The 13,515-nt window shown below is 52.2% G+C and overlaps 1 protein-coding gene across 1 annotated transcript in view; it reads right to left on the reverse strand.

Moving 5' to 3' along the window:
* Positions 1-13,515, reverse strand: part of JPH3 (junctophilin 3) — a 56,487-nt gene that overhangs the window by 8,045 nt on the left and 34,927 nt on the right. Inside the window, exons 3-4 of the mRNA XM_065661943.1 lie at positions 11,547-11,671; positions 5,584-6,503 (exon numbers count right to left, since the gene is read on the reverse strand). Of these exons, the coding sequence (XP_065518015.1) occupies positions 5,584-6,503; positions 11,547-11,671 (1,045 nt within the window). The remainder of the gene's footprint in view (positions 1-5,583; positions 6,504-11,546; positions 11,672-13,515) is intronic.

Genomic DNA, 13,515 nt, shown 5'->3' on the forward strand with positions numbered 1-13,515 from the left:
GTGCTGGATGCAGATTGGCTGCTTCCTCCTCACTTTCCCCAGCGACAGTGAAACCTGCTCGGAATATCTTGATGGAGAATACGCCCCTCACGCAGGGAGTGAGCAGGGAAGATGCTGCAGCTGCTGGAATCCCTCCCTGCCTCCCCAGCGGGTACCTGGCACTGACAAGGGGGTATCTCTGGCATCCCTAACCCAGCAGATGCCTGCAAGCTCCATTTGCCACAACTGTTTGCCCTGGTTTGTTTGCAGTAAGAGGCAGGACCATTAGCAAACAGCCAAGAGCACAGAGATCTTATCCAACAGCCTGTGACAATGGAAGCAAATGACAGGGGTGGCTGCAGTGCTTTTCTTTTTGCCTACTGCCCTTCCATCAGGCCTTCTCAATGAGATGAGATGGGGATTTTAAAGGGCCAAGTCTTGAGCCTACTCACATCTCCAGGGTGCCTTTAGTGAGGCCACAACGTGTCCCTATAAGTCTTCACCTGAATGTCCGTGATTGCTCCTGCTAAATGAGGACAGCAGATGAATCAGGCTCCATTCTTGCCTGAATGCCTACTAGCCCTTCTTGCAGGCACGCTGAGGACCTCTGTGCCTAAAACACTTCTTTTCCCTTTTAGAAGCTGCAGATGTTCGGCACCTGCAGCAAAGGATATATCTTTTTTTTTCCCCCAACCCTAAAAATGTGATGTGTTTTGTGCTGATGGATTAAAGGGTTGCAGGCATTTTAGAAAGCCTCTTTCCATTTCCAGTGCCTCAACAATTCCTCTTTTCCTTCCCCAGTCTAAAAAGATCCTCTCAAAGGCTCTAGGAACATGTGAAGCATGCAGGCACAGGCTGAGCTTTGCACCTCGTGGGCATTTAAGGCCAGAAAGGGTGGTGATGTTCCTGTAAGTCCCTTAATCCAACAACACTGACACTGGTCCTTGTGTGCTGGCTTCCATTTTCACCTGCCTCAATGGCGACAATTGATGTGAGTTTGTTCTGTGGATGCAGGGGTCAGTGCACACAGAGGCACAGAGATCAGGTGGCTTTAAATGTAATTTTAAAGGGCTTGCATGACTGTAGTGTGAGCTCGATGACCCTGAAACCCCGAAGTCCCCTGACAGTGAACACCAAGCAGTGCAGAATTTCATCAATGTTATTGAGTGCTGGGCTCACGAAGTGACCTTTATAAGAGCAATTTTCAATTACTCATGTGCAGCCCCAACAAAGAGGGGTTTTGGGAACATCTCTTTAAGGGACCAGTGAAAAATGGCTCAGAAGAACTAAGTTCCCATAGCTTTTATAGCAACCAAGAGGTTGCATCATCGCTCATATAGCGACCTAGAGCAACATCTGGCTCCTCTGCAGAGGTCTGCATCCCCACTGGGGCACATGTTACAAGAGCCTGGGCTCCAAGGGACCCTGCAGCCCATCCGGCCTTGTTTCTAAGGTAGAAATCAAGACTGTATTTCTTCAAGGCCAGCATCCCCATCCTGCTCCCACGAGCCCTGCCCGAGGTGTGCTTGCTTTCAGAGCTAGGGCTGGCACTCCAATGCAGAGCCAGCCCACTGGCCTCACTGGTGGCATGTGTAGAGCTGGGTTTTGGCAGATTACTTTTAAACCAAGCTTAAGCTGTGAGGGTGACCTCAGCCCTCTGTAGGGATACTCCAGGTAGGGCAAAAATAGCCCTGCCCAGCTAAGAGCATCCTTCCCGTTCCTTGGCAGCACCTTTCTGAAGCAGCCGAGCTGTCTGGGAGATGAGAAATGCCCCTTCCAGGGAGCAGTGTCGCAGATGGCAGTGCTGCGGATCGCAGGGAAGCAGGCTGTCATGCAAGCTGAAGCGGCGTGGGCACACACATGTGCACACACACGCGTGCACACAGCCAGCCCGTCCCGGGAGCTGCTGGCAGTCCAAAGGAGGGCTGTCTCAGGATAGCATAAGAAATAGGGATCTGGGGAAGCTGGAGACACTTAATACTGTGTGAAAAGACCCAGAGCATGAGGACACAGTGGTTTTGTCGCAGGACTAAGCATCTGTGTGCACAGTGTTCACTGAGTGCGCACCAAGGGAGGTGGATGTGGGGGCCGTGGGGTAAATCCTCCCTTTTAGCCTTCCCCTCCTCTTCCTCAGGGACTCATGCTCATTGAAGTCTGAAATGCCTTGAGGTCCTTTCTGGTGGGTGCAGGCAGGTTCATGGTGCTAGGCAGGAGGCTGGAACACAAATCACTGCACCTCCCATTGCTCTCCTACACCTCTTTCCCCAGCTCCTGTCCAACCACCCCTCTCTGCCAGGCCACTGGAACAAAACCCTGCTAGCACAGTGCAATTCTTGCTAGAACAAATTGTTGCTGGCATTGTAGGTTATTTAAATCCACATATTATCTCTTCCTCTGTATTACATTAGCTTCCTCCCAAACCTTCGCCATCTGTTCCACCCTCGGTTATGAATGTGAGAAAACTGAACATGCTGCTTCACAGCTATAGCACTTTAAAAGTATGATGTGCATCCTAATGGCTTTTCTGTGTGCCTTTCCATGCAGGCTGTGCCCCTTCGTTAGTGCCTGGGATTCACTCGGAAGAGCCATTAATGCTATGTTGCATTAGGGGCTATTTACATCCAGCTCATACCCACTTCATCGGGTGAGAGGTTTATGTATGTGCAGGCTAGGGTCTGCTTGCCTTGGGCTGGGTGGGGAGAGACACCAGGGCCACTCATGCCAGTGATCTCCCCAAGGAATGCGTGGCTCTCAGCAAGGAGAAATGGTGGCTCCATCCCTCCTTTGGGACCTGTGTCTCTCCCAGCTCCCTGCTGCCATGCAAGGTCACATCATGAGAGGTGCTGGACCATCTGTGCGTCCCACAGACTTCAATGAGGTTGATGTCTGTGCAATTACTGCTGCTGCTTTTCCCCTCTGGAAGCCTGTCAGGCTCCTATTGCTGCCTGTCATTTCTCTAGTGTTTCACAGGCATCTGCTCTAGCAGGGAAGGACAGCCTGGTCTGGCCTCAGCACCCGCTGGTTTGCTCAGTGGTGTGTGCTCAGGGCTGGCTTCACTGTGTCCCCTACAGTGCAGTCCACCAACAAACACACTGTGTTCAGCTCTTCTCTAATGCTGTGTGGGTGCTTCTGAGCCTGCGCTGAAGCCTGCAGGATGAATAGGAAGCCGGAAAGCTACAGGGCTCTGTGTGGGGGTGATTTATCCACAGCCACAGCAGGGAAACCACAGCAGATCTGTAGTTCAGTCCTTCCTGCATCCCGGTTGCTCGCAGCTGCGTATGTCCCTGCTCCCTCCTTTTTCCTACCCATTTGCTCTCATCCCTGGTCTGCAGGTGCTGATACCTTTGCTCTGCCAGCGTCTGGAGGAGCAGGGATGGATGCTTTAGGGATGTCTGTGGTGATGATACACTACAGAACATGATGCTTTCTACCCCAAAATTTCAGTGTAACTGATAAATGTAGTTTCAGTTTCATGATCCCTGTCTCCCAAACAACCAAGCATCATCTTCTGCTGCCCTGACAAGGAGATTTAGCTCCTATGTTCTGCCAGAACCTGACATGTCACCATCTGAGAGTTACAGACTTTCTCTTTTGCCTGTGTAGGTATGGCCTGGGCTGGGGGAAAGCCAGCACCACAGGATCCCTCCTGTGTCGGGCACTTAACTCGAGGGGCAGTTTGGCATGGTGGCGGCTTCCCCATTGCTCCTGTCAGATCCAAATCACCTCCTTTAGCAACGCCAAACCAATGGGGAGAACAGGTGCTCTCAATGTAAGTCTAGGAATCATCAAAAACCAGGCCTGGAAAGGGTCTGAAAATCACACAGCTCAGCCTTCTCCCAAGGCAGGTTCTGCTCTGACCAAGTTATATTTGAGCTGCAGATGTCCAACCAGGTCTTAGACCACCTTCTCCCTCCCTGACACCAAGGCCTCCCCTGGCGATTTATTGTCATAGAATCATAGAATAGTCAGGGTTGGAAAGGACCTTAGGACCATCCAGTTCCAACCCCCTGCCATAGGCAGGGACACCTCACACTAAACCATCCCACCCAAGGCTCTGTCCAGCCTGGCCTTGAACACCGCCAGGGATGGAGCACTCACAACCTCCCTGGGCAACCCATTCCAGTGCCTCACCGCCCTCACAGTAAAGAATTTCCTCCTTAGATCCAATCTAAACTTCCCCTGTTTCAGTCTGAACCCATTACCCCTTGTCCTGTCCCTGATGAAGAGTCCCTCCCCAGCATCCCTATAGGCCCCCTTCAGACACTGGAAACTGCTCTGAGGTCTCCACGCAGCCTTCTCTTCTCCAGGCTGAACAGCCCCAACTTCCTCAGCCTGTCTTCATATGGGAGGTGCTCCAGCCCCTGATCATCCTCGTGGCCTCCTCTGGACTTGTTCCAGCAGTTCCATGTCCTTCATATGCTGAGGACACCAGAACTGCACACAATGCTCCAGGTGAGGTCTCAGCTCACTAGTAATGGCTAACGGGTAACCACTGCCTGTAATGCAAGCCTGTAATACTGTTCATTGAGAATGGTTTATTCCCTTCCACTTTTCAGCAGCTGCTTTATGCGTCTGAAGATTGCTCTGCCTCCTCTTCCCTACACTGAACACCTCCAGCAGCCAGTTGGTGATGCCCAACATGTCCTTGTCTATCCCAAAGCAAGAAGCTCAGGACTCCATTTCTCACAATGGTTACCCTCTGAGTCCCACCAGCTATGCCCGTGCTTAGAAAGTGTGCCTGTGCTCTTCACCATGGAGTGATAGTATAGTATATAGATTGTAGAGATGTAGATATAGATGTAAATAATATAGCTATATATCTATATCTATATATAGATATCTATAGATATCTATATATAGATATAGATATAGATATAGATATAGATGTATAGACTGATGTTTGGCTGTAATCTCCTCTATCACCCTGATCTGCAGCCCACTACCCTTGCTGTACTTGTGCATTGCTTTCCCTGCCTTGGTGTCCTTCCCATATTGCACCCTCTTGTCTGCAGTTTGCCAAGACCCTTTCGCATTGCATCACCCCTCCTGGCTCACGTCCACACACCAAAAACCTCTGAGCTTCATTGCACCACGCAGATCAGTACAGGAAACCCAAGCAGCGACCAGCTCAGGAGCACAACCACTTTGCAATGTCCCCTGCCCTGTGGCCATAGTTCTCTCCTTCACCTGGGTCAGGCCTCGAGTACAACACAGGGACAAGGCCTCTGCTTCGGCAGGCAATGCCATCGTGCAGCGAGCCACGGGAGGTTCACACAGTGCCCGGATACCAGGATTTAAGCACTGATGTTGCAACAGGGTCATGCCAAGCACTTGGACCAGCACAAAGTTCTGTTGCCATAACCAAACCACCAGGAAGCATCACCAGCACCTTTCCTGCAGCTCCCACCAAGATGTTCTGCAGAGAAAACCCTTCCAGCACACACCATTATGCAGGATGGGAGAAGAGGTGAGCAGGGATTCAAGGCACAAACCCACTACAACTTTGGGGTCAGCTCCGCTGGCTGAGCACCCCTTTAGGCACCACCGCACCACCACGACAGCTCTGCATCAGGTTGATGTCAACGCACAGTTTCACCTACTTACCGTACTGGATTTGAGCGCATCCCCATTGTCTTCTTCAGATTCTAGTGCAACAGGTAAAGATTTCTGTGGAGGGGAGAAGGTTAAGTCCCACCTTAGTAGCCGAGGTTCAGCTTTGTCCCCAAATCTCAGGTTTTCCAGTTTCTGCACCGTGGGCTCGGCAGAGGAAGCTGGCCTGAAATTCTCTTTGTTCTGGGACTTAGACCTCAGTCTCTGAACCCCGTAGCCCCGGTCTTCCCCACGGTGGTCATCAGCCATGCTCCTGCAGGATCCTCCTTTGCTATAGTGTCTTTTTTGGGTATGAATCTCTTGCATATAAGAATCCATCCTCATGAGGGGCTTCATCTCCATCTCATAGTTGCTCATCTTCTCCTCTTCTAGCTCAAGCAGTTTGGAGCTCCCTGAGCTGTGGTTGTGGGACCTGTGGTGGGAAGTCCATGAAACTGTGGCTGGGGAATCTGTCCACCTCTCTCTTTGCTTGTGGTTGGAGGCCGAATGCTTGTGTCCTCCACTCCGACCTCGGTAGTCTTCAGGGACCGAGGCTGACCCCATCTGCCCGCTGCGCAGTGTCCCGCTTCTCATGCCGCGAGTCCCACCGACCTTCTCTTCGCTCCAGCTGTTGGGTCGCAAGTAATCCCCGCCACGTCCCTCCAGCAACATCTGGATCTCCCCACCCCTCTCTTCATCCACCGAGACCTGCCTGGAGAAGTGAGCGCTCTTGTTCCTGCAGGAAGGACCCAGGGGCGGCGTGGAGGAGGGACTGGCAGGGAAGCTCTGCAGCGGGCTGTCATCCGGAGTCAGGTCGGACGGGGTGGTCCCTTTGCGGTACAGCTCGGGGCTCTCTTGTTGAAGAGGCGTCCCGGTGGAGAGGACCTCAATGTCATCGCTCGAGTTCTGGCGCTTCGGTCTCTGGCATTCGAGCCCTTTTTGTGTAGTTGTCAAGAGGGAAAAGAGAGGGAGAGAGAAATGCAACAGGATTATTTCTATTCTGCGGGCACCCACCATGTTTTTCATGGCAAAGAATAGGGCTGGGAGTGTTGGACAGCAGGAGAACTGCAAGGCAAGATCAGGACAGCAGCAGCGTAGCTCAATAAACAGCTTCTGCTGCTAGCCTGAGAGAAGAGGCATTGTTGGTTTTACACCAATCCTGCTGTCACCCCAGCATCCACAGAGCAGCATGGTGCTCTGCAGCATGGGAAACAGTTCAGCATCAGCTGCCGGCATTGTCAAGACAGAGGCACTCTGCACTAACAGTGTGATTCTCCACTGCTGTTAACCTAAGGGCTACCCAGCCTTTTAGGAAACACCTTTAGCTCCTTTAGCCTCCACAGTTCTCACCACCTCTGCTTGCTTGGGGATGTGCATGGAGGACCACAGCCCCAGCAAGGTGGGGAAGCTGCTTATGATGCAGAGCTGTTGGGAGCCTTGTGCCCTGCCCCTGCTCTGCCTATAGCCCTGCTTTCCCTGGCAGGATGCAGGGATGGGCAGCTTGCAGCCCTGCTTGAAAGCAGCCTGTGCTGCTCCCCACTAAGCAGTCACTCTAAGCCCACCAAGTATGTTAAGGTGATTCTTGGAGACCACCTTTTCCCATCAGTTCCCTTGCAAGCTTAAGAGGGGAAATGGGAGATGAACCCATGGCTCACCCTGTGCCCTGCGTTCATGTGTGTGCTGGGTGCTGCGGGGATCACTCCGTGCCCAGCTCACTGCCCACAGCCTTCACACCTCTCCCTGGATGGGAAACACGTTGGCTTTGTGGCTGGGAGGTAAAGAGAATCTCACCTCCACGTTTACACTGGGAGATGGCCTCATCAGCGCAGATGTGCGAGCCTCCCATTAAAATAAATCCTCCCATAAAATCCCCCACAAGCCATATATCAAACAGCTTTCCTGCCCCGGACACATGAGGAGGACATGGATGTCTCCCCATGCAGCCCTCCTTGCTGGATGTGATGGAAAGCACATGTGCCTCTCAGGCAGGAGCAAGGTAGCACATTCAGTGCTATGTGTGTTCAATATATACCATAATCAGTACAGAACGCATTTCATCCTTTTTGAGCCCAGAGCACCCCTAAGATAGCATCTCCCTGGAGACAGGGACTTGGAGAGTGGTTTCTGCAGGAGGTGAGCATCTGGCATTAAACACATTGCTTATACTGAAGTATTTCAAGGGGGTACGAACTAATAGCATTAATTCTTCTTTTACCCTCTCAAGGCACAGTTGTTCCAGCTAAAGCCATGCTAAATTACGTGAACAATTTGATAAATACATTAACTGCCTAATGCCCCTGAAATGCATCTAATTGCAATTGCTATGGCTTGGCAAGAAATGAATCTCTAAAAGGAAGATCTCAGTTTATTACCATGGTTTGAAAGTAAATGCTCAGAAGCTCTCCACAGTTCTGCTAAGCAATTTTCTCTATCGCATCTTCTTGGGCTGCTGCTGCTACTGCTGGCATGAGCCTTTGCCCTCAGCTGTCCCCATCTCCCACCACGCCATGGTCTGGATACACAGAGGGAATGTTCGGAGTGTGCGGATGGATGTCCCCATGGAACCACTTGCAGAGGAGGTAAACAGTAACAAGGCTGCTTGGAAATTTCCTACTGAGGCAATTTCTCAATGGGAAATCGTTTCCTAATGACTGTCAAGTTTTTGGTACTATTTGCTACAGAAAAACTCAGTTTGCGGACAATACTCCTATTTCACTCTTATTTGTTCCCCGCATTCCTGTTTATCTGCAGGTGACTGAACCTCCAGGGATTTATCTGGAGCCCCCAGGCAGCTCCTGTACTAGTGGGAAATTGCTATGAAGGACCAAGGTGCAGCTCACCCCCTCTGCCTTCATGCAGAATAACTGTGTCGGGGCGAAAACAGAGACTTGCTTGTGTGGGTGTTGTTCAGAAGTTCCTGTTCCAGCCGCCCTCTAACATCACAGATGAGAAACTGAGGCAGGGAGGGGATAAATGGCTTCCTATGAGAAAGCTGTAAAGCCAGCTACTGAAATGGGCTCACCCGAGACTTGGGGTGTCCCAAACTTTGACTGATCTTCCCCAGTTCAGGTCTCCAGGACTCTTGCTGGAATTGCAGGGATTTGAAAGCTTCCCACCAACTCAAACGACCCCAAAGCTGATCTCCAATAGCACAACCAGCCACAAAACACCCACTGCTCCTGTGCTTCTGCACCGACCCCTGGTCCTCTGAGTCCGATGATGGAGGCAGGAGAGCTCAATGATGCTCCAGCATCCTCACCCTCAAGACCTGCGCGAGGGACCATGCTATCAAGCACCTTCACATCCTAAATCTTTCCCACCCACAACCGCAATGAGCTGAACTAAGTCTACTTCTCCATGGGTTAATTCCCTGACTTCTGCAGCCATGGCTGGCAGCGCTATGGCACAGCTGCCCCTCCAACCTCGGAGCTCTACAGGGATGCAGGCATTTCCTTGCGGAGGAACTCGACAGATGCACGGTGCCGTCTTGCCAGCTTCTGACACCCGAGGATGTGCAACAATTATTCTGAGCTAAAATTAGCCACAGAGCACGTGATGTTCCTGGAAGAACGGTTGTGAGAGCACGAAGGAGGATGCAGAGCACCAGATCTGGATCTCCAGCAGGACTGAGGCAGCCGCACCTGGCCACAGCATCTTCAGAGTGAGACACATGCCCCTGAGGACCCATGTATGGGATCTGGGAGCTGTGCTGAGCTCCCTGGGGAGTCACTTCACCAGCATCATACAGCCCACGGGCTGACCCTGCTGGCACCTGGCAGAGCCAGGACCGGGGATGCACAACCATGGGGAGCACGATGGGGATGCGGATGATCCCCACCACAAACAGAGATGGAAAACCACAGGGAACGCAGGGAGAGCAAGGTTATTTCTGTTTTGTACAGCTGAAAGCCTTGCAGCACTGCTGTGGCATGTATGGGGCTGCTGGAGCCACTGCCTGCAGGTTTGGAGTCTGTGTCTGTTCAAACAGGGGCTGTGCTGCAGGGATGATCTGGACCAGGATGCCTGCGGGGCAGACAGTGAGGTGGGCATCAAATGCCCTGTGATGCTGTGAGGGTGAGAGGCACACAGCACCCACAGAACCTTGCAAGATGGGCATGTCCAGCACCCATGGTGCTGTGCAACGTGGGTACATCCAGCACCCATGATACTGAGCAAGGGGAGCTCGTCCAGCACCCATGACACTGTGCAAGGTGGGCACATCCAGCACCCATGATGCTGAGCAAGGAGGACGGCAGGCGGTGCCTGCAGCACTGTGCAAGGTGGGCATATAAAGCCCCTGCAAGGCCATGCAGTGTGGTGTCATCCCATCCCTGCTGCAGCTCCCCCAGCCTGAGGTTATGGGGTCTGTGGGGTGATGTGGCTGCTCGCAGCTATTATCTGCCTGAGTTGGTCTTGGATGCTTCCAGGTTTCCCAACTCATCTTGGATGGTGTGTTTGTTTTTTAATGCACTCTAAGTGGAAACTCCTTCCCCCCCTTCTTCACTCACACACAACCCACCTAGACACGAGCATCAGAAACACAAGCCCCAGCACAAGTCAAGCACCATGTCCCTGTCTGGAAGCTAGTAAAAAATGTATTACCTAAAAATATCTTTCCAAGAGGTGATTTAAAACCAGCAAAAAGTCTCTTGGCAAGAGGAAATGGAGATGAGGAATATTTCAGGGCTGAAGAAGCCCCTGGGACCATGCAGCCCTGTGAAAAATCTCAGGTCTTGATACACAAATTGGACCTCTGCAGGAGGAGAAATGCCAAGGGGTGTTTGAACAGAGCTGTGCCTTCCGCCAGCGAGCACAAAGATGCATAGGGCTCTGCATCCTCTGCCAGGGGGATGCTCGAGCCCCTCAAATGCCCATCTGCATCTGGACGTGTCCTGGAGGAGGGTTTTCCACCCCTAACACGCAGCTCAGGCAGGTTCGTGGCTGGAGCCAGACCTCAACCCCTGTCTGGCTCATCGCTGCTGAGCCATGGGATGCTCTCAGCCACCGTGGTGAGGTGAGGACTTGTGCATGGGCTGGCAGGTCCAAAGGATGCAATGAGCCCTTTTCCCCGGCCTGAGGGAATGGCACCAACATGAGTCACCAGCACCAGGCCCTTGAGCAATTAAACCGAATGAGTAATCTTCAGTTAGAGAGCTGGAAGGGGGAGAAAATAATGATAGACGCCTCCTAATGAGGGTTCCGTGCAGGAAAACTTCTGAATAAAGCCATTCACATGGATTAATTACTATGTTAATCATTGCTGTAGGGACTTGGAGCTTTCCACTCCCACTTGCAGCAGCCCCTCTTACTCCTGGGTAGGCACAGCCTTCATGGGGCGAATCCACCCTCTGTACCCACTGGCCGCGGACCCCATGACTTTGCTTTGGCTTCCTCCTCCCTGAGCCTTTGCTGAGCCTGAGCCTCTTGTCAATGAGTGAAAATAAGGCCAAACCAGCAAGAAATGTCGAAGATGATGGAGGTAAGGAAGAGCTGTCAGGCACACCTCAAACACACACTTCTCCAACACCATTGCAACTGATCTGTACAGTTAGGTGAAGGATTAGCTACCCATGCATGGGAAATCAGGAACCATAAAAGCCACGGGGGTAAAATCAGTGACCACCTTTGGAACATTTGTCTTTGCATTTGGGATTTTCCTGTGCAACCATCGAAGACTGTGAATTAAAAAATGGGTGTGTTTTGGTGTGAAAAGAGGAGATTCCTGTAACAACAGGACTGCACAGGGTGGAAGTACTGGGTATGAAAAGCCTCATGCTAAAACCCCTGAAAACGGGTGTTTTGGGGCCGTTTCCCACCCAGAGAGTCCCAGTTAGGACCAGGGACTGCAGGCACAGACTGAGGGTGTCTTGGGTCATTCTTAGGAGGGTTTGGGTCTCTGCGGGGCCGAGTGGGGCAGAGAGTGGTACAGTGCCAAAGCCCCATCCACGGTGCCGGCCGGCGCAGGGACGTGCACTGACCGTTCTCCCTGTGCTGGAAGGAAGGCGAAAACTCTTTGGCAGTGATCCTGGCGATCCGCGCTTCCTCCTGAGCTTTCTGTGCTGCAGTCACAGCCGCCTCTGCCTTGGCCCTGGAGTGAGAGGTCCTGCAAGGCAACCAGAGAGACAAGGACCGCGTTAGGCAGCTTCCCTAGAAGACCAAGGCACAGAGAAGCACAAACTCCCCCCATGAAACCCCTTTGCTCCGACTCACTGTGGCGGAGGAGCCACCACCAGTAGCTGGGGCTCACTGGGGAACTGGTGATGCTACAACATGTTTATGAGCTGCTTCTCAGCCTGCAAATCACCCAGGTTGTCTGGAAATAGGGGCAGGATGCTCTCCTGGGGATGCATCAACCCAAAACAGGCTGGTACCCTCCACACATCCCTACCTGACAGACAACCTCTGTATGCATCTCCCGCAAGCCCCTGGGCCTGAAGACCGGAATTTAAAGCTGTTGTTGGTTGCTTTTTAACGAAAAAAAGAAGAATTTGTTTGGGATGAAAAAGTGAACGTTTCCACCCCCACCATGTTTTGCATGGAAGTAAATGCAAGTGTCACCAAGAGCAGAGGTAGGAGTGGGGTCTTGCCATCAGTACCACCTCTACCACCCCTTAGCACAGCTTAGCAGGGAGGCTGGACAAGACGATCTCCAAAGATCCCTCCAACCCTATGGATTCTGCGATTCAGTGGGTCCGTGGTTCTGTTACCAGGATGTTGTTTTTCATCTGGATGTGTGACTGTCCCTGCACTCACCCCTTACCGGCAATTCCCCAGACGCTCATGTTGGACAGTGTTCCACCACTCAGGATCTACACTCTCCCATCCGGCCCCTCCGCAGTGCTCCTGCAAGCATCCTTTTTGAGGCTGGTTTGCCCCTTCCGCTTGGAAGCTATGGAGGCACTTTATAAATGCCTGTTCCTACCCACCCTTGTGCAGGCAGCGTTATAAATAGCTCCGCTGATTTCTTTTCCCTCCAAAACCAGGCCCTCCATCTCCTTTAATCATTCTTTTTTCTCTGCCACTCTCTGAATTCCCTCTAATTTTTCGACATCTGCTCGGAGAGGAGTGCCATTTCTGACAAGCTCCTATAAATGGAAAATAGGGCTAGTAATGCGCCTGCCGTTGCATCGTGCGGCACAAGCCGGGGGATACGGAGCCGGGTGCGCGCACGCCTGCGTGCCGTCACCTCTTTGAGCCCGGGTAAGACGCCTGGTCCCTGTTCCTGGAGCCGACCTGTCAACTCTTTTCAAGTGCTGACAAGTTGCCTTTGCTCTAATAAGTGCCTTATGTGTCTAAATTGCCTGCTTTAGAGTAGCTGAGGGAGCAGAGACAACCTGTTCTCAGAGAGCTATTGAAGGTGGCAGTGGGGTGGTGGCGATGCTATTACAGGTCTTGCAGGTCCCCTGTGACAGATGCAACCAAAAATTGGGTTTAAACGCTTTTTACACCCACCCTGGGTCCAGCACTCACTCTGCTGAACACTCATGCAGGGCTGGAGGAGTGGACAAGCATGGTACAGCCCCATCCCCATAGCTCAGCTCAGCTCACCCAGGAGGACCAGCGATGCTCAGTGCAGCAAACTGACGGGAGAGGAGGCATGAACTGCTCCTGGGTTTGGCACAAATGAGCTCAGTGGGAGCCACCCCAGTGCCAAGGAGGTGGCACCTGAGGATTCAAAGTAAGATGCTGACCCTCCAAGGTTGTTGAAACCTTGGCTGGCATCTTCCACAGGAGCTTGTTGGTGGTCTGGATGTTGGATCCTGAAGATCCTCCATCCATTTATCCCTCCACCGTCTCCTTGGACTGAAAACTGCTCAGGGAAGGGACTGTTCCTCCCATACTGCAGCACATTTACAGAGTAGGCTGCTGGTCCCTGCTGGCCTGATACGAAGGATTAATAACGTCTGGGAGCATCTGAACCAAACTCAGCAGGCAAGATTAAACAGT

This window comes from Lathamus discolor, chromosome Z (assembly GCF_037157495.1).
Source record: "Lathamus discolor isolate bLatDis1 chromosome Z, bLatDis1.hap1, whole genome shotgun sequence".
Taxonomy (NCBI): Eukaryota; Metazoa; Chordata; class Aves; order Psittaciformes; family Psittacidae; genus Lathamus; species Lathamus discolor.